Source organism: Bombina bombina, chromosome 8 (assembly GCF_027579735.1).
Source record: "Bombina bombina isolate aBomBom1 chromosome 8, aBomBom1.pri, whole genome shotgun sequence".
Classification (NCBI taxonomy): domain Eukaryota; kingdom Metazoa; phylum Chordata; class Amphibia; order Anura; family Bombinatoridae; genus Bombina; species Bombina bombina.
Window position 1 is genome coordinate 136,503,244 of NC_069506.1, and position 25,757 is coordinate 136,529,000.

Consider the following 25,757-nt stretch of genomic DNA (forward strand, 5'->3'; position numbering starts at 1 on the left):
CTCCCTATAAGCTCACTAATTAAACCTTTCACTGCTGGGCATAATACACGTGTGGTGCACAGCGGTGTTTAGCAGCTTTCTAATTACCAAAAAGTAATGCCAAAGCCATAAATGTCTGAATTTCTGAACAAAGGGGATCCCATAGAAGCATTTACAACCATTTGTGCCATAATTGTAAATAATTTCAATGAGAAACCTAAAGTTTGTGAAAAAGTTTGCGAAAAAGTGAAAAAAGTTTTTTTATTTGATCGCTTTTGGTGATGAAATGATGGCACGAAATATACCAAAATGGGCCTAGATACTTACATACAATACTTTTTGTTGTCTACTAAAAAATATATACATACATGTCAAGGGATATTCAGGGATTCCTGACATATATCAGTGTTCAAATATAACTATTGCTAATTTTTTTAAAAATAGTTTGGAAATAGCAAAGTGCTACTTGTATTTATTGCCCTATAACTTGCAAAAAAAAGCAAAGAACATGTAAACATTGGATATTTCTAAACTCAGGACAAAATTTAGAAACTATTTAGCATGGGTGTTTTTTGGTGGTTGTGGATGTGTAACAGATTTTGGGGGTCAAAGTCAGAAAAAGTTTTTGGTTTTTTTTTCATCATATTTTATAATTTTTTATAATAACTTATAAGATATGATGAAAATAATGGTATCTTTAAAAAGGCCATTTAATGGTGAGAAAAACGTTATATAATATGTGTGGGTACAGTAAATGAGTAAGAGGGACATTACAGCTAAACACAAACACTGCGGAAATGTAAAAATAGCCTTGGTCCCAAACGGTCAGAAAATGGAAAAGTGATGTGGTCACTAAGGGGTTAAAAGACAAAACAACCAATAGCCCTTAGAAGGGTCTTTTGTAGGCCATTGACCTAAAGCGATCAGCACTTTTTTGCTTTAAGAAAAACACTAACCCACTAAAATTACAATCACCCTACCCTTAACCCCCCAAAATAAAAAAACCCTAACTAAAAAAAAAACTAAATTACCCATTGCCCCGAAAAGGGCATTTGGATGGATATTGCCCTTAAAAGGGCATTCAGCTCTTTTGCTACAAAAAAAACAACCCCTAATCTATAAAAAAAACACCCCAAAAACTAAATCAGCCAATAGGATGAAGAGGAAAAAGCTGCCCATCATCATCGGTGAGTACAAACTTTGAGGTTAGTGTTAGTTTTTTGGATGGTGTTTTTTTTATAGATTAGAGTTTTTGTTTATTTAGGTAGCAAAAGAGCTGAATGCCCCTTTAAGGGCAATGCCCATCAAAATGCTCTTTTCGAGGAAAATGGGTAATTTAGGTTTCTTTTAGTAAGTATTTTTTCATTGTGGGGGGTTGGGGGTTTGTAATGTTAGGGGGTTAGTGTTTTTAAAGCAAAATAGCTGATCACTTTAGAGCAATGCCCTACAAAAGGCCCTATTGGTAGTTTATTTTTAGAATAGATTTTTTTTTATTTTGGGGTTGTTTTTTTTTTTTTTTTTAAGGGGTATTAGATTATGATTATTATTTTTTTAGTAATTTCGTTTTTTATTTTCTGTAATCTTTTTTGTAATGGTAGGTTGTTTTTTGTGTAATGTTAGTTTTTTTTGTTAGTTTTTTTTAAAGGTAAGATTAGGTATTTTTTTTAATTTTACAGTTTTTTTTATTTTAAGGTAGTTAGGATTTTTTTAGTTAATTTTAGGGGTATTTTAATTTGGGTTAAGGGGTTTTAAGCTAGAGGGTTTAGATATTAGTTTATAACTTTGCCATTTGGTATGATGGTGGTTTAGGGGTTAACAGTTTATTTAGGTACTTTGCAATGTGGGGGGATGGCAGTTTAGGGGTTAACAGTTTATTTAGGTACTTTGCAATGTGGGGGGATGGAGGCTTAGGGGTTAATAGTTTCTTTATGTGTGTAAGTGTACTCTGTAATGTTTTTTGATGTGTGTAGTGACACTTTTTAAATTTGGAAAGCAGTTTACCACAGTGCTTAGATCACAGTAAGGATTGAAGCATAAGAATCGATCAAAATTTCGCTGAACTTGTAATATCACCGGATTTAAAATGGATTACGAAATCGCAATTGCACTAGCGCAAAAGCACTTGTAATCTAGCCCAGTGTTATTATATATAAATGTGTTACCTCAGTTAAATGTTGATTCCATTGTATGGCACTGTCGTTGATGATCAGTTGCTGCCCTGGAGGTGCATTCAAGTCAAAGCTGCCAATCTGGTTACTCAGAACTTTTTTGTCGTGAGTAATGATCCAATTCAAAATGTCATATTGTGGTGGAGCCGATCTGTTCTCAAAATGAAACTCCTCTCCAGAGGTTGTAGTAAAGTGAGCATTCTTCAGGTATTGAGTTAGCTGGCAACATAATAAATAAAGCAGAAAACTCAGCCTATTTCAAATGCTGTAATTGTTGGAAAGGCATATTTATAGGGACAGTAAAGTAATAATTAGACATTCATGATTCAGACAGAGCATACAATTTAATACAACTTTCCCATTTACTTCTGTTATTTCATTTGCTTTTTTCTCTTGTTATCCTTTGTTGAAGGGTTTATCTAGGTAAGCGCAGGGTTCTAGCTGCGGACTGGTGGCTGCATATATACAGTATATCTATTGTCATTGGCTCCCCCCATGTGTTCAGTTAGCAACCAGTAGTGCATAGATTTATCTAATTTAGATTGGGCATTATGGTTATAACGGACATTTATGTAGGATGCGTTATTTATATGCTTATACTGTAAAATTAATTAGTACCCCTTTTAGATTAATTTATTATAAATAGCAGGGTTTTTAACCTTTTGCTCTAGATTGAAGACTAACAGTACAGGATATTCCTGTTTCACAGAAAAAAGTGGCCACAAATTCTCCTTTTATAAAAGTGGGCTAAAAACAGCCCTGACACTATAAATCGTTTTGTGTGAAATTGTGTTTTGAAGAATGAGAATCTCTAACTTAATATTACTTAACATAGACCATTGTATATTAAAAGAGAGTTGAAACCCTAATTTTTTCTTTTATCGTTCAGATAGAGAATACAATTTTCAATTACTTTCCAGTTACTTCTATTTTCAAATTTGCTTTGTTATTCTGGTATCCTTTGTTGAAGAAGCAGCAATGCATTAATGGGAGCTATGTAAATCATAAAGAGCTCACTTCCATTGAACCATAATTCCGTTTGCGTGCACTCACAAACCGATAAATAAGCTGTGAGAAGCAATAGCGACTGCTTCCAACGGCCCGTTATAACTCAATTTCAGCAACTGGACTCTGGCTGCCGAAAACATTATCGTGTCCCATACAAAGTATAGGAAGCCGCTAATCTTTAAATTATACCCGCTTTCCAATGCCCGCGCAAACCGTAAAAACACTGTCGGGATATACACATATAAATACATACATACATGTGTATACACACACACATATATATATATATATATATATATACACTGTACATCTTTAGACATAAATATTTTATTTTTAAATCATTTTTATTCAATGGTGTTATTATGAGTGCAACTGTAGTTTGTAATGTATTTTTGATGTGTTTTGTGACACTTTTTTATGTTGCAAAACAGTTAACCAAAGTTCTGAGGATGCATTAACCCGAGACCCGTTAATTTCAATTGTGCTCAAGCGATAGCGTTTACTTTCAACTTGTAATACAAGCGGGAAACCTGATGCACAAACACCCGCAATAAATCCTGTATGCTTGTGCATAATGGTTAGCGCTCCACACGTAATCTGGCCCTTAATGTGAGAAATCACTGTTCCTTGTATGGTTAGGCACTCACATTTTATAGGGAACAGTCATTTCTTACGAATTATGGGTTAGCGTATAGCTTGTTTCTCAAGCTGTGATAGGTGGAGAGGGCTGTGTCATAAGACTGGCTGCTTGTTATGCTTGCTTTTGTACCATTTGTTATGATAGATTAAAGGAAAGACACTTTAGCAAAGCGAACAATAAACACCACTGACCCCCAACAATAAATACATTTCACAGTACACTGTCCTTTTAAAGTTAATGTAAATTTTAATGAAAAAGTGCCCTGTTTTTAAAAATACTCTGAAAAACATGGGCACTTTCATTCATTAAACGTTACATTTAAACGTCTTTTTTAAAATACTTACGGCTAGATTTAGGGTTTTGTCGGTAACGACCCGCGTAGCTAACGCTGCCTTTTTTCTGGCCGCACCATAAAAATAACTCTGGTATTGAGAGTCCACAAAAATGCTGCGTTAGGCTCCAAAAAAGGAGCGTAGAGCATTTTTAACGCAACTTCAACTCTCGATACCAGAGTTGCTTACACAAGCGGCCAGCCTCAAAAACGTGCTCGTGCACGATTCCCCCATAGGAAACAATGGGGCAGTTTGAGCTGAAAAAAAACCTAACACCTGCAAAAAAGCAGCGTTCAGCTCCTAACGCAGCCCCATTGTTTCCTATGGGGAAACACTTCCTACGTCTGCACCTAACACCCTAGCATGTACCCCGAGTCTAAACACCCCTACCCTTACACTTATTAACCCCTAATCTGCCGCCCCCGCTATCGCTGACCCCTGCATATTATTTTTAACCCCTAATCTGCCGCTCCCTAAACCGACGCTACTTACATTATCCCTATGTACCCCTAATCTGCTGCCCCTAACACCGCCGACCCCTATATTATATTTATTAACCCCTAATCTGCCCCCCACAACGTCGCCTCCACCTGCCTACACTTATTAACCCCTAATCTGCCGAGCGGACCGCACCGCTACTATAATAAATGTATTAACCCCTAATCCGCCTCACTAACCCTATAATAAATAGTATTAACCCCTAATCTGCCCTCCCTAACATCGCCGACACCTAACTTCAATTATTAACCCCTAATCTGCCGACCGGAGCTCACCGCTATTCTAATAAATGTATTAACCCCTAAAGCTAAGTCTAACCCTAACACTAACACCCCCCTAAGTTAAATATAATTTACATCTAACGAAATTAATTATCTCTTATTAAATAAATTATTCCTATTTAAAGCTAAATACTTACCTGTAAAATAATTCCTAATATAGCTACAATATAAATTATAATTACATTGTAGCTATTTTAGGATTAATATTTATTTTACAGGCAACTTTGTAATTATTTTAACCAGGTACAATAGCTATTAAATAGTTAAGAACTATTTAATAGTTACCTAGTTAAAATAAATACAAAATTACCTGTAAAATAAATCCTAACCTAAGTTACAATTAAACCTAACACTATACTATCATTAAATTAATTAAATAAAATACCTACAATTACCTACAATAAAACCTAACACTACACTATCAATAAATAAATTAAATACAATTCCTACAAATAACTACAATGAAATAAACTAACTAAAGTACAAAAAATAAAAAAGAACTAAGTTACAAAAAATAAAAAAATATTTACAAACATAAGAAAAATATTACAACAATTTTAAACTAATTACACCTACTCTAAGCCCCCTAATAAAATAACAAAGACCCCCAAAATAAAAAAATGCCCTACCCTATTCTAAATTACTACATTTCAAAGCTCTTTTACCTTACCAGCCCTGAACAGGGCCCTTTGCGGGGCATGCCCCAAGAAATTCAGCTCTTTTGCCTGTAAAAAAAAAACATACAATACCCCCCCCCCCAACATTACAACCCACCACCCACATACCCCTAATCTAACCCAAACCCCCCTTAAATAAACCTAACACTAAGCCCCTGAAGATCTTCCTACCTTGTCTTCACCCTACCAGGTTCACCGATCCGTCCTGAAGAGCTCCTCCGATGTCCTGATCCAAGCCCAAGCGGGGGGCTGAAGAGGTCCATGATCCGGCTGAAGTCTTCATCCAAGCGGGAGCTGAAGAGGTCCATGATCCGGCTGAAGTCTTCATCCAAGCGGGGCAGAAGAGGTCTTCCATCCGATTGAAGTCTTCATCCAAGCGGGATCTTCTATTGTCATCCATCTGGAGCGGAGCGGCAGGATCCTGAAGACCTCCGACGCGGAACATCCATCCTTGGCGACGACTGAACGACAAATGACGGTTCCTTTAAATGACGTCATCCAAGATGGCGTCCCTCGAATTCCGATTGGCTGATAGGATTCTATCAGCCAATCGGAATTAAGGTAGGAATATTCTGATTGGCTGATGGAATCAGCCAATCAGAATCAAGTTCAATCCGATTGGCTGATCCGATCAGCCAATCAGATTGAGCTCGCATTCTATTGGCTGATCGGAACAGCCAATAGAATGCAAGCTCAATCTGATTGTCTGATCGAATCAGCCAATCGGATTGAACTTGATTCTGATTGGCTGATTCCATCAGCCAATCAGAATATTCCTACCTTAATTCCGATTGGCTGATAGAATCCTATCAGCCAATCGGAATTCGAGGGACACCATCTTGGATGACGTCATTTAAAGGAACTGTCATTCGTCGTTCAGTCGTCGCGAAGGATGGATGTTCCGCGTCGGAGGTCTTCAGGATCCTGCCGCTCCGCTCCGGATGGATGACAATAGAAGATCCCGCTTGGATGAAGACTTCAATCGGATGGAAGACCTCTTCTGCCCCGCTTGGATGAAGACTTCAGCCGGATCATGGACCTCTTCAGCTCCCGCTTGGATGAAGACTTCAGCCGGATCATGGACCTCTTCAGCCCCCCGCTTGGGCTTGGATCAGGACATCGGAGGAGCTCTTCAGGACGGATCGGTGAACCTGGTAGGGTGAAGACAAGGTAGGAAGATCTTCAGGGGCTTAGTGTTAGGTTTATTTAAGGGGGGTTTGGGTTAGATTAGGGGTATGTGGGTGGTGGGTTGTAATGTTGGGGGGGGTATTGTATGTTTTTTTTTACAGGCAAAAGAGCTGAATTTCTTGGGGCATGCCCCGCAAAGGGCCCTGTTCAGGGCTGGTAAGGTAAAAGAGCTTTGAAATGTAGTAATTTAGAATAGGGTAGGGCATTTTTTTATTTTGGTGGTCTTTGTTATTTTATTAGGGGGCTTAGAGTAGGTGTAATTAGTTTAAAATTGTTGTAATATTTTTCTTATGTTTGTAAATATTTTTTTATTTTTTTGTAACTTAGTTCTTTTTTATTTTTTGTACTTTAGTTAGTTTATTTCATTGTAGTTATTTGTAGGAATTGTATTTAATTTATTTATTGATAGTGTAGTGTTAGGTTTTATTGTAGGTAATTGTAGGTATTTTATTTAATTAATTTAATGATAGTATAGTGTTAGGTTTAATTGTAACTTAGGTTAGGATTTATTTTACAGGTAATTTTGTATTTATTTTAACTAGGTAACTATTAAATAGTTCTTAACTATTTAATAGCTATTGTACCTGGTTAAAATAATTACAAAGTTGCCTGTAAAATAAATATTAATCCTAAAATAGCTACAATGTAATTATAATTTATATTGTAGCTATATTAGGATTTATTTTACAGGTAAGTATTTAGCTTTAAATAGGAATAATTTATTTAATAAGAGATAATTAATTTCGTTAGATGTAAATTATATTTAACTTAGGGGGGTGTTAGTGTTAGGGTTAGACTTAGCTTTAGGGGTTAATACATTTATTAGAATAGCGGTGAGCTCCGGTCGGCAGATTAGGGGTTAATAATTGAAGTTAGGTGTCGGCGATGTTAGGAAGGGCAGATTAGGGGTTAATACTATTTATTATAGGGTTAGTGAGGCGGATTAGGGGTTAATACATTTATTATAGTAGCGGTGCGGTCCGCTCGGCAGATTAGGGGTTAATAAGTGTAGGCAGGTGGAGGCGACGTTGAGGGGGGCAGATTAGGGGTTAATAAATATAATATAGGGTTTGGCGGTGTTAGGGGCAGCAGATTAGGGGTACATAGCTATAATGTAGGTGGCGGCACTTTGCGGTCGGCAGATTAGGGGTTAATTATTGTAAGTAGCTGGCGGCGACGTTGTGGGGGGCAGGTTAGGGGTTAATAAATATAATACAGGGGTCGGCGGTGTTAGGGGCAGCAGATTTGGGGTACATAGGGATAACTTAGCTGGCGGCGCTTTGCGGTCGGCAGATTAGGGGTTAAAAAAAAAATTTGAGTGGCGGCGATGTGGGGGGACCTCGGTTTAGGGGTACATAGGTAGTTTATGGGTGTTAGTGTACTTTATACAGTAGTTAAGAGCTTTATGAACCGGCATTAGCCCAGAAAGCTCTTAACTCCTGTTTTTTTTCTGCGGCTGGAGTTTTGTCGTTAGATTTCTAACGCTCACTTCAGACACGACTCTAAATACCGGAGTAAGAAAGATCCCATTGAAAAGATAGGATACGCAATTTACGTAAGGGGATCTGCGGTATGGAAAAGTTGCGGCTGGAAAGTGAGCGTTAGACCCTTTAATGACTGACTCTAAATACCAGAGGGCGTTAAAAACCAGCGTTAGGAGCCTCTAATGCTGGTTTTGACGGCTACCGCCCAACTCTAAATCTAGGCCTTACTTTTTTCTTTATGAAAGCAGACCGGTGATCCTCTTCTCGCTGCTCCTGCTGTACTTAGCATATTGATGATGAATCCGGCTTCCTCCAATCGTTGCGTGGCCTCACGAGCTGGACGCCTTGGGGCGCACGCAATGATTGGAGGAAGCCAGTTTCATTTTACAAATTGGTTAGCTAAAGAAACTAACCGGAAAAAGATACTTTATAAGCACTCAAAAGACCCCCAGTATTATGGAGTTGAAAAAGAATCACACAATTAAAATATAAATCTTTATTAGAAATTAGTTAAAAATTCTGGGTAGGTTAAAACTAAAATGCTGGTCTGAAGTTTCCAGTACAAAGACTGGATATTATGCACTAGAGGAGGAAGGGGGAGCTTATGGGAGCTCATTGTAGTTTTTAGCGTGTACTTGCTGGCATTATTAAAATTACTAGATCTCTTGTTTAACTTTAACTGGTGATACAATATTATAGCTATGCAAACTTTACCAAGCCTGCATTGAAGCCATTAATTCAGCAGCTTGTATCTAGAATGTGTTATACAGTATAGTTAAGCGTGTCTCAATGGGAATGATATTCATTGCATTATAACTTTAGAACCACTAGCACCTATTGTGAACTATTTCGCACTAGCTCCCTGCTAATACAGTTATTAATATTTCCTACAAAATTGAATTGATGAAAGAATGAAGTATTTTAGCAGAGAACTTTATGCTTTGCGTTATAGATACCTTACCATAATGGGTGCTTAAACTGGCAGTGTTAGATAGCACATAAACAGTTACAAGACCTGTAGTGAATTCAAATACTAAAGAAGACCTTTATTATCAGAGTCCTTTTCACTCAGTTACTTAAGACTGTTATCTAGCAGCTAGCACAAAATTAGGTGGCTACTGCATTTGATACTCTATATAAACAAGCGCTAAAATTGGCAGCGGTCCACATTACATCGACGCTACGAGGGTGTCAATGCAATATTTAATTTAAAGTTATATTTGCCACTGACTTTGCAATTTGCCGTATAAGCATCCTATATAGCAAAAATATATAGTTACTTAACAAGGGCTTTATACTAGCCTGTTTAAATGGATACAGTTATCTTGCTATATCGGTTGTACTTTATTTAATTTTATACCTATCAGGATTAATAGTGGGTATAGTCAAATAATACCAATCTGCACAAAGTTGACACCAAGCACGTAAAACATTTATCTTGTCCAACACCAATCAAGGATATTTCACATCTCAATTCTATCTAGTTGGGAGCCTCACTACAACATCTATTTTTATAGCTAATTTATAAATATCAATTTATCTTGGTAACAATACCAATTGTTACCTGATATGATACAAATATACACTGGTATGATACGTACTGCTTAATATATTATTATATCTTAACTACAACTTGCAGTGCAAGTACTGAATAAGTCTGAGATAGGCAGTATAATTATTACTATTTAGTATCATTTACTCCAGGTACTATTCCAAGTTTGACGCGTTTCCTGCCCGGAGGCACTTCGTCAGGGACTTACATAGTCAAAATACAAACAGCTTAAAAAGGCTTACTTGCTTACGTAGCAAAATTAGCACCCGTTCATTGTAGTTAAAGGGACAGTTGTTACCGTCTATGGAAACAGGCTACTGCTGGGTTTTGAAAAACCCTTTAAGGCGTTCAGCAAGGGTAGCATTGTATCTAAGGTGCCATATGTGTATGAATCTTGTATCAATATTAGTAACACAAAAGATACAATGTACAGCGGACTCACTGAGGATTCTAAGTGAGACATTTTTACAAGTCTCATACGAGAGTTTAAAATGTTGAAGAATTTACATTAGAACTGTCTGTGTTAAAAAGATATAATTAATTTGACATTAGGGGAGAATTTGAAAGCCTATATAGTTATTCATTTATGCAGCTTGGCTTAATATGTTAAGTTAAATTCCACTCCAGTAGCTAAGCATTTTGTTGAACATTTCATATTTTTAGGTATTCCCATTAATGACATTAACCTAAACACTATGTTTAGCTTCCAAGGTATAGACCACGCCCCTTATGATATTAGAGGTGGGGATAGAACGGCCAAGCTGAATAGGAAAGAGGCATTTTGGATATTTAATCTAATGACAGGCACCCCAAATGGTATTAATAAGATCACTGACCTCTATAACCCGTCATGGTAATGAACATAGTTGCTCTATATATATATAGTAATTTTTACTCATGTCCCTCCAGAGTGCTCCCCAGCTCAAGTATTAGCATATTTGGTTTTGTTAAGTCCCAGATTCAGCTTCAGCTGTATTTTAAGTTTTCACACTATCTTATTGTCTATACAGACATAAGTAACACCACTATTATCAGCACAATTTTGCTCACATGTAGATAGTATGATATAAGACTGGTTAGTTTGATGTTCACATTGTTTTGTATTTATACAGTATTTTACTATTTAGACTTAATTTATGGTCTTTTCACTCATTTTTGACATAGAATTTGTCAGTATTATTATATTAGCTATTCCACATAGTACTGAATCTTATTTGTCATTTAATACTAAATTTCTATTAGATATGATCCTTATTAGGGCATTTCACCTCAGTTAATTTAAAAACATCACATTGTGGGTTTTTTTTAATTTTAACTTTAATTTCAATTGTAATTTTTAATTTTCTAAATTTTACATTACACTTTCATGAATCACTTTAGATTGTTTCACTATTTACACAGAATATTCGTTAGTTTATTCAACACACTTTGCAATTTAACTTAACATATTAAGCCAAGCTGAATAAATGAATAACTATATAGGCTTTCAAATTCTCTCCTAATGTCAAATTAATTTTATCTTTTTAACACAGACAGTTCTAATGTAAATTCTTCAACATTTTAAACTCTCGTATGAGACTTGTAAAAATGTCTCACTTAGAATCCTCAGTGAGTCCGCTGTACATTGAATTAGCAATATTGTTAATCTTTTAAATCTGCAGCTTGAACATAATCCTTTGTTCTTATAGCATTTGTTCATATGAATGGTTTATAGAGCAACTTCTGTACTATTTTGCTACTTTCTTTGGAAAAGACTATTTCAACATTCTACTATTTATCGGTGTTTACATTGTATCTTTTTTGTTACTAATATTGATACAAGATTCATACACATATGGCACCTTAGATACAATGCTACCCTTGCTGAACGCCTTAAAGGGTTTTTCAAAACCCAGCAGTAGCCTGTTTCCATAGACGGTAACAACTGTCCCTTTAACTACAATGAACAGGTGCTAATTTTGCTACGTAAGCAAGTAAGCCTTTTTAAGCTGTTTGTATTTTGACTATGTAAGTCCCTGACGAAGTGCCTCCGGGCAGGAAACGCGTTGGACGTTTGTTCTCAGTGTACCCCTGAGTCTGTTTCACCCTGTGAATGTTAATCTACTGAAAATAAAATTGATTTTTACCTGCACCGAGGCATACGGCTGTGATTAGTTCCAACACAGGTAATTTCATTTGTTCATTTGATTGTATGTTTGGATGCCGGAGGAGTGAATCCATACCTGGTATTGGGACGGCCTGAGGGGCATGACAGAGTGCGGCAAGAGCAGTGAGATCATACCTGTTTCACTTATAAATCTGTAGTTCTTGATAGAACCATTGCAAGACTGAACTTTATTACTGTCACCACTTGGCAGCAGCACGGCTTTATCCTCTCAGTTAAATACATTGGTCTATTACTTCTCACTGATTATATGTTACATTTGGCATGGTACAGCGTTACTTGATAGAGACCTTGCAAAACCTTTTGTATACTCAATCAGTGTTTTAAATCACGACGTGCAGTTTTCACAAACTTTGTGTATTATTTTTGCCTATTCCAAGTTTAATTAGCTTTTTAGGCGCTAACTAGTGAGTTGTTGACCACCAATTCCTCATATAGGGTTAGTTGGTATCACTCTTATAAATATAAACTCATAGCAAGGCAAAATATGTTAATTAATTACTACAGTAATTTTTCTAACTATGGACTAGAATAAACTCTTTCTATATCACTATAGACCCAAGAGTATCACTATGATGTTGACTGATAATAATGCTCACTAGGAGTAACAGAATATATTCATCATATTAAGTGATTACCGCTGTTTATAGATTACTGATCTATTACACCACTCTATCTATGTGTTTAACATAGAAATTTTTATCATCAATTTTGCCTGCGAGCAACTGCAACATTTATGTTATAATAGGAGTGAGTAATAGCTGTCTCTGCAGAGATTATACTATCTAAACTCACTATACTCCTTAAAAATCCTCTTTTTTACCTTTGGGTATATATGTGCAATTACAGTCAGTGACTTTTAATTCGCCATTAGACACTATTACAAATGAGGTTCTAGTGCATAATATCCAGTCTTTGTACTGGAAACTTCAGACCAGCATTTTAGTTTTAACCTACCCAGAATTTTTAACTAATTTCTAATAATGATTTATATTTAAATTGTGTGATTCTTTTTCAACTCCATAATACTGGGGGTCTTTTGAGTACTTATAAAGAATCTTTTTTCCGGTTAGTTTCTTTAGCTAACCAATTTGTAAAATGTTACTATGTTGATACATAGCACCTAACCACAAATTACTCTATAATATTAGGGCCATTGACCTTATTATAGAACGGTATAAGACCTGACACAGGATTCCTGAGTGGTGCCATCAATTCAAATCGAATTCAGGAAGCCAGTTTCATCATTGCTGTGCTAAGTGCAGAGGAGCAGCCGGGGGAGGATCGCCGGTCTGTTTTCATAAATAAAAGGTATTTTAAAAAAGACGCTTAAATGTAAAGTTTACTGAATGAAAGTGCCTCTGTTTTTTAAGAATATTTTTAACTGGGTTTTCTAATACATTTGTTTTGCCTTGAATTTTAGAACCCCATGGAAAAATGTGTGCGGACAATGTGTTTGGCTATCACATAAAAAATTAAAATGGTCCAATTTTTTTATAGTGAATGTAAATTACTTTAAAGTATTATGTATTATTATAACTAAGTCAATGTAATTATAGAAATTAAAAAGCTGATATGGGTTTTATTACTATTGAGTCAGGGATTCTGAGGTTTTGATTCTGAGGGTAAAGAGCAGAGCTTTCTAAACCCATATCCCAGCCCTCCGACAACTTACAGGGACAAGAGACCCTCATTTGAAAGAGGTCACAGGTTCCTGTAGCATGCAGACAAATCTCCATACAAAACAGTGATAACCTACAGGAGCACTTAAAGGGATATAAAACCCCAAAATATTATTTTGTGATTCAGACAGAGCATACCATTTTTTTTAAAAAGTTTCCAATTTACCTATGACATTCTGTTGTTCAAGATCTACCTAGGTAGGCATCTGGAGCACTACATGGCAGGAAATAGTGCTGCCATTTAGTGACCTTGCAAATAGTTAACATTCTAGCAAAACTGCTGCCATATAGTGCTTCAGAAATGGGCCGGCTCCTAAGCATACATCCCTGCTTTTTTAACAAAGAAAAATTGATACTAGAAGTACAACGTAAATTATAAAGTTGTTTAAAATTGCATGCTCTATCTGAATCATGAAATAAAAAATGTGGGTTTCACATCCCTTTAAAGTGCTGTTTATATTGAGGGAGAGGAAGTTCTAACAAAACCAGTTTATGCTAGAACAAGCGAAAACTCATTTTAAAGAGGGAATTCTGCCCTTTTAGGAGAAGTCTGCCCTGCAATATGCAGGTGATTGCACTTAAAGTGGCAAAAGCCCTTAAAATGTCTGTTAGAGGGGTGCTCTAATGTAGCCTCAATCTCCCCTTTTGATTTCTCACAAGAGGTATAAGTGACAAGTGAAAGGGCAGACTCCCCTCTTTCAAATGATTTTCCCCGCGTTTTTCCCTAATGGGGAAAGTCCTTAACCCTTTGAGTGCTAAGCACTTTCCCACCTGGGTGCTAAGATTTTGTAATGTTTTTTTTATTTTTTGAACATTTTTTTTTAACTTTTTTCTATTTTTTTCAGACCCCCAAGACTTATACTGTTGGAAAGGTTAGGCAATTACCTTTCCAATGGTGGGTCTTCGGGGGTCTGTAGCTGCTTAGATTCCTGAGATACAGGCTTCTAAGCAGCATGCCCCCTGCTCCTATACTTTACATTGTTAAGTATAAATAAAGTTGCACTGTGATGTCACCACGCAAAACGGTAAGCCCCGGCGATGCCTGTCACTCTAAAGGCATGATCGCTGGGGTAGGAGTGGGTGGGAGCCCCCAGATCTCCCTCAAGGTGGGAGAGTGCTAGTGACGGCTCTGAGCAGTCATTAGCACCAGAGTGGGAAACTCTGTGACGGCTCAGAGCCGTCATTAGCACTCAAAGGGTTAATATTATTTTTTTCGATATTTGTTAAGTTTTTTATTTACCTTAGATGCTTTAAAATCCTTTTTCAGATTCATATAAGGTCTATCAGCAGATAATTGCTTGATTTTGTTGAAAGAAAGCATAGCATGCAATGAATGTGCCATAGCATACACAGCCTTGTAAACAGCATATGTAAGCCTGTGGGTACCATAAAGTAAATCCAGTACTTGAAGAGTCTCATTTCCAGTGCAATTAAGTGATGGTCCCCATGTTTCTCTATACATTCTATAATTTGAAGGTAGACACCCAAATGAAAGATGCCACATTCTAGCAGTGAAAATGTTATCTGGTAATGTAGATGGAGTGACACTGTAAGTGAAGTCTTTCAAACCAGGAATCTCTCCTTTATGTAATGAAAAAAGAATGGAACCATTAAAAGGAGACAAATTTGGAGCAATAAAACTTATTATAGAGGAAGATGTTATCCATACTTTTGCAGGCAAAATAAATAGTTGTACTGTATGTAAAAAGTCAATAAGGGTGTACTTATCACAGAAAATAATGATAACTTGTGCAGTTGAATATTTCAACATTTGAACAGTTTTACCCCATGTCATGGCAATATTAGTGGATGAAAAAATGTGAAAGTATTCAATACATATTCCATTTTTCAGCAGCTCTATTTTGAATTCTTCACTGGCTTTTTTATTATTTTCATCTGAACTTGCAATAAGGCCAACCCAATTCCAACTAAAGTGTTGTAGAAGCTGAATGAGTCCTTTGTACTGGGCACTTTCACTAGGTACAGTTCTATAAAATGATGGGAATAGTATACCATTGTCTAAGACTGGATCCTGGGCTCCATAGCTTATCTAAAAAGAGATTTATCAGTTAGAACAATTCATTAAAGGGATAAAAAGGTCAGCATTAATATGTGCCTGGATGCATTTCAATTTGAAATATAATCATTTTTGCACTATACAGCTCGTCTTTGAGAAACACGTTGCATATTTATAAACAGATCAGCTGTACTCTGAAGTTTTGTTAAAGTTTTTAGTACTTTTAGCAAGTTGCAGTGTATTGTTTGTGGAAAGTGGCTGCTGGAATTCTCCTGATTGACTTGCCTGGATATTGGAGACTCTCAAGTCTAAGGATGAATTCCCCTGGAGGTTTTTGCTGGGTGCATCAGCCAGCTGGTGACTGCTACATCCAGCCTGCTTATTTGCACTATTGATCTACATAGTGCCATCTTACTTGTGAGTGTAACCATTTGAGGCAGTGTTTTTACCTTGTACATACATGTTGGTTTTCCCGCACCTTAAGAAGAGGAGCTGCCCTGGTGACTTTGCTTATTCTTATGGATTAGACACAGGGATTTTTCTTTTTCTTTTATCCAATTAATTGTGTATAGTACAATGCCCCCTGTTTACTTTGTATACAAAGTGACTTTGTTGTTTTGTCTATATATGTATACATAAGTATTTATGTGTTTATATGTGTATATATGTCTGTAAATTCATATGAACACATATAAACACATATGTACACACATATAAATATAAATATATATATATTATACAAAGTCACATAGCCTGTAGCCCAGCACTCCAACCAGGTGGAGTAGTCTCACGACCTGGGTGCAATCCTCAAAAGTAATAAATATAAAAATCCATGTAGAAAAAGGGCACTCTCAGGATTTGTATAGTAGAAAAAATAATTTCTTTGTTAGTAGAATCAATAGAACATGGTCAACGTTTCGGCCCCCAGTTGGGCCTTCATCAGGACATATATAATCTGAAAAACAGACAAACAAATACTAGAACTAATGTATTGCAAATGAAAAAAAGAAGAAAAACTAGAAGTGAACAAACAACCTACCTAGCCACCACCTCACAAAACAAAAACTAAAACAATTAAAAATACTGCTTATATATGAATTCAACAATAATCCAACAAAGGACAGCAGAAAAACAACCAATAAAAAATAATACATTATAAATAATAGTAAATAATGCTTTTTTGTCTGACTTAGTATGATTATTACTATGCATTATTTACTATTATTTCTAATGTATTATTTTTATTGGTTGTTTTTCTGCTGTCCTTTGTTGGATTATTGTTGAATTCACATATAAGCAGTATTTTTAGTGCTAAAAATAAATACACAGAGCGCCTCCTAAAAGGCTAAGACACAAGTAGTGACAAGATTATTTAAATAAAAAATATATATTGAAATTCTATAGGGGTATATAAAATATTTTATAAGCTACTTATAGCTAAAATATACAAACAAGATACAAAAGTGGATCCACTTAAAATTAACAATAAAATATGCATATATCTATATAAAAAACAATACAATTGTGGTTAAAAACCACAACAAGATACAATCTTAATCACAAAATAAATTACAATAAAACAGCTGTTAACTGATAAGCTGGTTGATGGTTGGATAAAAAATATAAATATATAAAAACATCAATTTACTGAGTAGGTGTCCATAAATATGTAGGTCCCAAACTTTAAATTCTGAAGAATATGAAGATTCTATTTTAAAACAATTATCCTTATATATCCCTCGATAAATGGTGAAATGATGAAGTGTGTAAAAAAGAAAAACATAGTGGTTTTCAAATCAAATTTCAAAAATTATTGTGAATATCCAAAAAATCCTGAAAAGATGATGTGATGAAGTGGGCGTGAATAATCAAAAATGTGTGTACACAAAAAAGGAAAAGGAAAAAATGTGAAAAAATATGTGAGGTGGTGGCTAGGTAGGTTGTTTGTTCACTTCTAGTTTTTCTTTTTCTTCTTTTTTTCATTTGCAATACATTAGTTCTAGTATTTGTTTGTCTGTTTTTCAGATTATATATGTCCTGATGAAGGCCCAACTGGGGGCCGAAACGTCGACCATGTTCTATTGATTCTACTAATAAAGATATTTTTTTTCTACTATACAAATCCTGAGAGTGCCCTTTTTCTACATGGAATTATATATATATATATATATATATATATATATATATACACATGCATATTTAGACATGTGTGTGTATGTATGTATCTTTTGTTAAAGCCCATGCATGCCTTTTATTTTTAACACCTGAGTCCTCAAATCTTTTGGCCCTTATAACTTTTTATGCAATATCTTTTTTAATCAATTTTATTAGACAATGTTATTATGAGTGTAACTGTACTTTTAAATGAATTCCTGATGTGTTTTGTGCTACTTTTTGTGTCTTGCATAACAGTTAACCAAAGTTCTGCAGTTGCTCTGGGTCCCTAACCTACAGCCACACAATGCATGCCTTCAATTAAATACACTGAGATCCAAACAAGGATGACACAGACCCTTTGTCATTTCCCTAGACACATACAAAGCACAGAAATAGACTCCACTCTTATCAAAGCGTCAATCTCGGTGCATTCGCTGGAGTCAACATCGCCAGACATCGCTGCCATGAATCCACATACGACACCCTTATTTAATTAAAATTCTTTCAAAAACACGAGTGTCAAGTACGGAGCGATGAGCATCGGACTGTTGATAAATAAGAGTCATTGATGTCGCTGATATTCTGTTTTTTACAATTTTATTTATACCATATAATTACTGTCCATGAACAAGCACATTTCCCTAAAGCTAATCTTTTATTTTTCATCTGTTGTCCAAGAAATAGCTAGATTTATACCTGAACAAATAATATCTCATACAAAGTTATTTTTTTTGTTTTATTTATTTGTTATACAAAAAAAACGTATATATGATATTTTCACATAAATTAATGTGTATTTGTATTTCTAAAAATCATAATATGACTATCTCATGTTTTTTTATTTTTTTAAAAATTATTATTAATGCTAGAATTTGTACATATATATTTGCACATACTTGTATATATGTGTGTTATGTCAGAAATCTTTTCCAAACATATTTACATGTCTCTAAATTTTATTTTGTTCTAAACAATTTTGTCTTTCATATCTCTGTGTTTATTTATATCACTATAAGTATATAGTGTAGATATATTATTATTCTGAGGAAGAATAATTGCGAATATAACATGTAATCAGGGTACCATAGGTATTTATTTGCAAACAATGGATATTGTAAGAGCTGGGTCAGTTTTCTCTCTGCACCTGTGTAACCCTTCCTGATTGCAGTCATGTTTGAAACACCACCTCTACACAGATGTTATAAAATGGGCTGACATAAAAGATGACATTTCTTAATGAAATTGAAATTCAAGAGAAGGAAGAAAAACACTGAAAATATCATGACAGTAAAGAGGTGATTTTAATTTCTGTTGTTGCTGAATCATGGCAGGTTAATGTTAGGTGGACTATCCCTTTGAGCTGTCAGTTTATGATTATATTGAATCAAACTTCATTGATGTCATCATCAATGTTTAATTTTAATAATAATTTCACATATACATACTTTCAAAGTATAATACACAATGTAACAAATGACACTTACAAGTTCTGATGAGTGATCTTGGATACAAGTATCAAGCAATTTGATTAGTTAGTAATAGTATAAAATGTATAGATAAATCAGATTGGTTGATGTCATAAATCATGTGATTATGCATTTCCCAATCAAAAGTGGTGGAAAATTTCACTATTTTGAGGGTTGTTTAGGAGTTTTAGTAGTGCATTTAATTTGGTGCAAAGTATTGCATCAAATTTGGTGCGAAATGCAGTGGGACTTGTATTACATGCGTTAAACATGGTGAAATTAAAAAAGGAAGTTAGCTATAGTATGTAATGTATTTATTTCATTTGTATCCCTATATCTACTAGTCCTGCTGTCAGAGAGACATTACCTGTCATTAAAACTACTTTTGAAATGAATCTGTCCCTTGAAATTACATGTGATTATAATATTATTATTTAACATATTATTTAGAGACATCTTTATTGTCTGTGTGATTTAGAAATAGTATACAATTGTAATCAACTTTCTAATTTTCATAAATATGTAATAAGCTTCATTCTCATGCAGTATCTAACATAATCTTTCTGGGTTTTTAGACTCCCATTGATTTCTATGGCATTCACAGCCTCAAGGGTGGCAGTTTGAACGATAGGTACGCTGCAGCGGAAAAGACGCAAGTGTACCTGTTTAATGTTTAATAAATTGGGAAGAGGGTCAAATCGAGTCGAATGTGAATTATAAACATCTGGAATGACGCAAGCATTGTCGGATTGAGATCGCAGGAGCGTATATTATGTCACACATTTCAACATATGACAATGTTGATGATTTGTTAATTACGGCAGATTCAAATTGCGTTGAATATAATGCGAGATTCAAGTGGATTCCATCGAATTATCAGTTAAGCTTTGAAATATCGGCCCCATAAACCAGACTGAGTACTAGTGATGTCGCGAACCTAAAATTTTGCGTTCGCAAATGGCAAACGCGAACTTCCGCAACTGTTCACGAACGGGTGAACCGGGCGAACCGCCATAGACTTCAATAGGCAGGTGAATTTTAAAACCCACAGGGACTCTTTCTGGCCACAATAGTGATGGAAAAGTTGTTTCAAGGGTACTAACAACTGGACTGTGGAATGCCGGAGGGGGATCCATGGCAAAACTCCAATGGAAAATTACATAGTTGATGCAGAGTCTGGTTTTAAGCCATAAAGGGCATAAATCACCTAACATTCCTAAATTGTTTGGAATAACGTGCTTTAAAACATCAGGTATGATGTTGTATCGATCAGGTAGTGTAAGGGTTACGCCCGCTTCACAGTGACAGACCAAACTCCCCATTTAAAGGGACAGTCTACACTAGTGATGTGCGGTGACTTCAGAGGCTGGTGAGGCAGTGGCTAGGAATCGGATACGCCTTCATTCTTTAGATATCCTTTGTTGAAGAAATAACAATGTACATGGGCAAGCCAATCGCATGAGGTATCTATATGCAGCCACCAATCAGTATCTACTGAGCATATTTAGATATGCTTTTCAACAAAGGATATCTGATTTTCTTCATTCTTTTGATATCCTTTGTTGAAAATCATATCTAAATATGCTCAGTAGCTACTGAGCATATTTAGATATGATTTTCAACAAAGGATATCAAAAGAATGAAGAGAATCAGATATCCTTTGTTGAAAAGCATATCTAAATATGCTCATTTGCTGCTGAGCATATTTAGATATGATTTTCAACAAAGGATATAAAAAGAATGAAGAAAATCAGCTATCCTTTGTTGAAAAGCATATCTAAATATGTTCATTTGCTACTGAGCATATTTAGATATGATTTTCAACAAAGGCTATCAGAAGAATGAAGAAAACCAGATATTAGATGTAATTTGGAAAGTTATTTAAAATTGCATGCTCTTTCTAAATGCATATAACGGTTTAAATTGTATAAATATCACCTAGCAATATAAACTAAAGAAGGAAACATAATATAACTTCCCTATAACATATATAGTATAATCTACAGCATATCCATCCATGATACCACAGAACCACCCTGCCAGAATGCCACAGATCCATTAAGCACTGTCATCACACCATCATACTGTAAAACATAAAACTAACATAACACAGTACTCTTTGACCTCCGCAATTATATACCCATACAGTTTCACGCGACGACAAGGCCACCATTTCATCATACAACAATACTGTCACCAACAGCCTCAATGGCACAAAATTAGCATATAAAAAATTCATTAAAATCATGATACCACACTACAGTCACACCAATAATATATAATATCACACAACCTTATTATAATGTTGTCACAGCAAGACACTTACAGTACCCCCAGGTCCACATCCTGAAAAGCAATGAATAGAGCCCAGGCCTTTGGGTGCATTATTATAATACAACTACTAGACCCTGGCTACCACTTTAGCATAGCCCTTTATCCCCCCCCCATTGGTACCTTGCTGGAAGAGTGGGCTCTCAGCAATCTGCATCCGTAGCTCATTCTTAATGCTCTAGAAGCCCCCGTCCAGGTATTTCGACAAGGAGCTCTGAGTGATTCCCCGGTCCGCGGCATCGTTGTCCATGCTGGAGAGTTCAGCCGCAGCACCCTATTCACCTCTGCAGTAGGGCAGCACGGTCCGGTCGGGCACACAGTCGCACGCAGAGACTCTCTCAGCAGCAGCTCCCTCCACTACTGAGTCTACTCTTCCCGCCAGTGACAGCGCGCGCAACGTCAAAATGTCACAGGCCCACACCTGTCAATCAGCAGCCCAGCAGGCACGCCTCCCCGCAGTGCTGCTGAAGCTGTGATTGGCTGAGGTGACCTAGCTGATCATGGAGGCGGTTTTGAGAACAGCCTCCATTGGAGCTTGTATCAGGCCCAGGCAAGTCACCAGTGGGTGGCGCAGCTCCAGATCCATGTTGCGCAATTAATGGAGGGCAGCGGACCGGCTCACTGCCTCCTAATTGCGCAACAATGGAATATGGATGCTGAATATTTGCACGGCGCATGCGCAAAGTGCTGTAACATAATGAGTAATCCCATGGGGTGGGGGGGTACCCTTGGGGTGAGGGTGGGCGTGGCCAACAAAAGAATGCAGTAACAAACACTTTTTTTTTTTAATATATAAGAATAAAAATCTTTTTTTTTCCCTCATTGGACAGGGGAGGCACTGCCTCCCCTGCCTCCTATTACTGCACGTCACTGGTCTACAACAGAATTTTTATTGTTTTAAAAGATAGATAATCCCTTTATTACCCATTTCCCAGTTTTGCATAACTAACACATTTATAATAATATACTTTTAACCTCTGTGATTATCTTGCATGTAAGCCTCTACAAACTGCCCCTTTTTTCAGTTCTTTTGACAGACTTGCAGTCTAGCCAATCAGTGCCTGCTCCCAGATAACTTCTCGTGCATGAGCACAGTGTTATCTATATAAAATACGTGAACTAACACCCTCTAGTGGTGAAAAACTGTTAAAATGCAATCTGAAATAGGTGGGCTTCAAGGTCTAAGAAATTAGCATATGAACCTCCTAGGTTAAGCTTTCAACTAAGAATACCAAGAGAACAAAGCAAAATTGGTGATAAAAGTAAATTGGAAAATTGTTTAAAATTACATGCTCTATCTGAATCATGAAAGTTTATTTTGGCATAGACTGTCCCTTTAATGCACCGCAAACAACCGCAAACAGTCCATTTGCACAACCGCAAACTCCCCATTTGCACAAGGTTGGATACCAAGCTAGCCATGTCCCGTTCCTTGTCCTCACTGATGTCATTGAAGGTCTTTTCCTCCACCCAGCCACGTACAACACCAAGGGCCCCCGAAAGGTGACAACAAGCCCCCTGGGACGCCTGCTGTGTTTGGTCTTCCACCTCCTCAAAGCCACCTTCCTCCTCTGACTCCTCTTCTTCAGACTCCTCTCTCTGCGTTGCCTCTCTCTGCATTATTATAAGGTGTGTTAAGTAGTACTATTCCTATCAGTTTAATCCCTGTTACGTCCCCTATCAGGGGACGTGTATATGGCATCGATTTTAGGAACCGGGAGATGGAAAAAGATGCTTGGTCGGTCCTCCTACTTCAAATTTGGGGCACTGCGCATGCAATCTAATGTGCCACCAGATAGGAGTGGTGTGTTAAGTAGTACTATTCTTATCAGTTTAATCCCTGTTACGTCCCCTATCAGGGGACGTGTATATGGCATCGATTTTAGGAACCGGGAGATGGAAAAAGATGTTTGGTTGGTACTCCTACTTCAAATTTTGGGCACTGCGCGTGCAATCTAATGCGCCACAAGATAGGAGTGGTGTGTTAAGTAGTTCTATTCTTATCAGTTTAATCCCTGTTACGTCCCCTATCATGGGACGTGTATATGGCATCGATTTTAGGAACCGGGAGATGGAAAAAGATGCTTGGTCGGACCTCCTACTTAAAATTTGGGCACTGCGCATGCAATCAAATGTGCCACCAGATAGGAGTGGTGTGTTAAGTAGTACTATTCCTATCAGTTTAATCCCTTTTATGTGCCTTTTGTTTTGGTTTGGTTTTTGAAGCCACAGTGCAGCACCAGAGAAATTGATGTTTGTTTCCCAGGCAGAAAGTGCCCTAAAACATTGCGGCTTGAACCCTAGTTGGTGGCGGATAAGTCACGCAAGTCATCCGGCATTCAGAGATAAAATACAGCAGCGTGTGGACCATTTTTAGCCCAAGGCAGCTCATCTCATCAGGCCTTTTTTAGTCAAATGTATTGCCCACTGTCAGTCCCTTCGGGATCCATCCCTCATTCATCTTAATAAAGGTGAGGTAATCTAGACTTTTTTGACCTAGGCGACTTCTCTTCTCAGTGACAATACCTCCTGCTGCACTGAAGGTCCTTTCTGACAGGACACTTGAAGCGGGGCAGGCCAGAAGTTCTATCACAAATTGGGATAGCTCAGGCCACAGGTCAAGCCTGCACACCCAGTAGTCAAGGGGTTCATCGCTCCTCAGAGTGTCGATATCTGCAGTTAAGGCAAGGTAGTCTGCTACCTGTCGGTCGAGTCGTTCTCTGAGGGTGGACCCCGAAGGGCTGTGGCAATTAGTAGGACTTAAAAAGCTCTGCATGTCCTCCATCAACAACACGTCTGTAAAGCGTCCTGTCCTTGCCGGCGTAGTCGTGGGAGGAGGAGGATTACTTTCACCTCTTCCCCTGTTAGATTACCGTTGTGCTGTGACATCACCCTTATACGCTGTGTAAAGCATACTTTTTAATTTATTTTGGAACTGCTGCTTCCTTTACAACTTGCGGTAATTCGGTAACATTTCAGGCACTTTATGCTTATACCGGGGGTCTAGTAGCGTGGACACCCAGTACAGGTCATTCTCCTTCAGCCTTTTTATACGAGGGTCCCTCAACAGGCATGACAGCATGAAAGACCATATTTGCACAAGGTTGGATGTCGAGCTACTCATGTCCTGTTCCTCATCCTCAGTAATCTCACTGAAGGTATGTTCTTCCCCACAGCCACGTACAACACCACGGGTACCAGATAGGTGACAACGAGCACCCTGGGATGCCTGTTGTGGTTGGTCTTCCTCCTCCTCCTCAAAGCCACATTCCTCCTCTGACTCCTCTTCCTCACAATCCTCTTCCAGCGTTGCTGCAGGTCCAGCAAGCGATGCTGATAAGGCTGTTTCTGGTGGTGATGGTGACCACAACTCTTCCTCTTCACGCTCATCTACGGCCTGATCCAGCACTCTTTGCAGGGCACGCTCCAGGAAGAAAACAAATGGTATGATGTCGCTGATGGTGCCTTCGGTGCGACTGACTAGGTTTGTCACCTCCTCAAAAGGATGCATGAGCCTACAGGCATTGCGCATGAGCATCCAGTAACGTGGCAAAAAAATACCCTGCTCCGCAAAGGCTGTCCTAGCACCCCGGTCATACAAATAGTCGTTAACGGCTTTTTCTTGTTGGATCAGGCGGTCGAACATTAGGAGTGTTGAATTCCAACGTGTCGGGCAGTCGCAAATCAAGCACCTCACTGGCATGTTCTTTCGCCACTCGATATCTGAAAAGTGCGCCATGGCCGTGTAGGAATGCCTGAAATGGCCACACACCTTCCTGGCCTGCTTCAGGATGTCCTGTAAGCCTGGGTACTTATGCACAAAGCGTTGTACGATCAGATTAAACACATGTGCCATGCGTGTCAACTTGCCCAAATTCAATGCCGCCACCAAATTTCTTCCATTGTCACTAACCACTTTGCCGATCTCCAGTTGGTGCGGAGTCAGCCACTGATCCACCTGTGCATTCAGGGCAGACAGGAGTGTTGGTCCGGTGTGACTCTCTGCTTTCAGGCAAGTCAACCCCAAGACGGCATGACACTGCCGTATCCGGGATGTGGAATAGTACCTGGGGACCTGGGGGGGTGCCGTTGATGTGGAGCAAGACGCAGCAGCAGAAGAGGACTCAGCCGAG

The 25,757-nt window shown here is 37.4% G+C and overlaps 1 protein-coding gene across 1 annotated transcript in view; it reads right to left on the reverse strand.

Moving 5' to 3' along the window:
- Window positions 1-25,363, reverse strand: part of LOC128638883 (vomeronasal type-2 receptor 26-like) — a 190,543-nt gene extending 165,180 nt beyond the window's left edge. Inside the window, exons 1-3 of the mRNA XM_053691011.1 lie at window positions 25,322-25,363; window positions 14,894-15,703; window positions 2,142-2,366 (exon numbers count right to left, since the gene is read on the reverse strand). Coding sequence (XP_053546986.1) covers window positions 2,142-2,366; window positions 14,894-15,703; window positions 25,322-25,363 — 1,077 coding nt within the window. The remainder of the gene's footprint in view (window positions 1-2,141; window positions 2,367-14,893; window positions 15,704-25,321) is intronic.
- Between the last annotated feature and the right edge of the window lie 394 nt (window positions 25,364-25,757).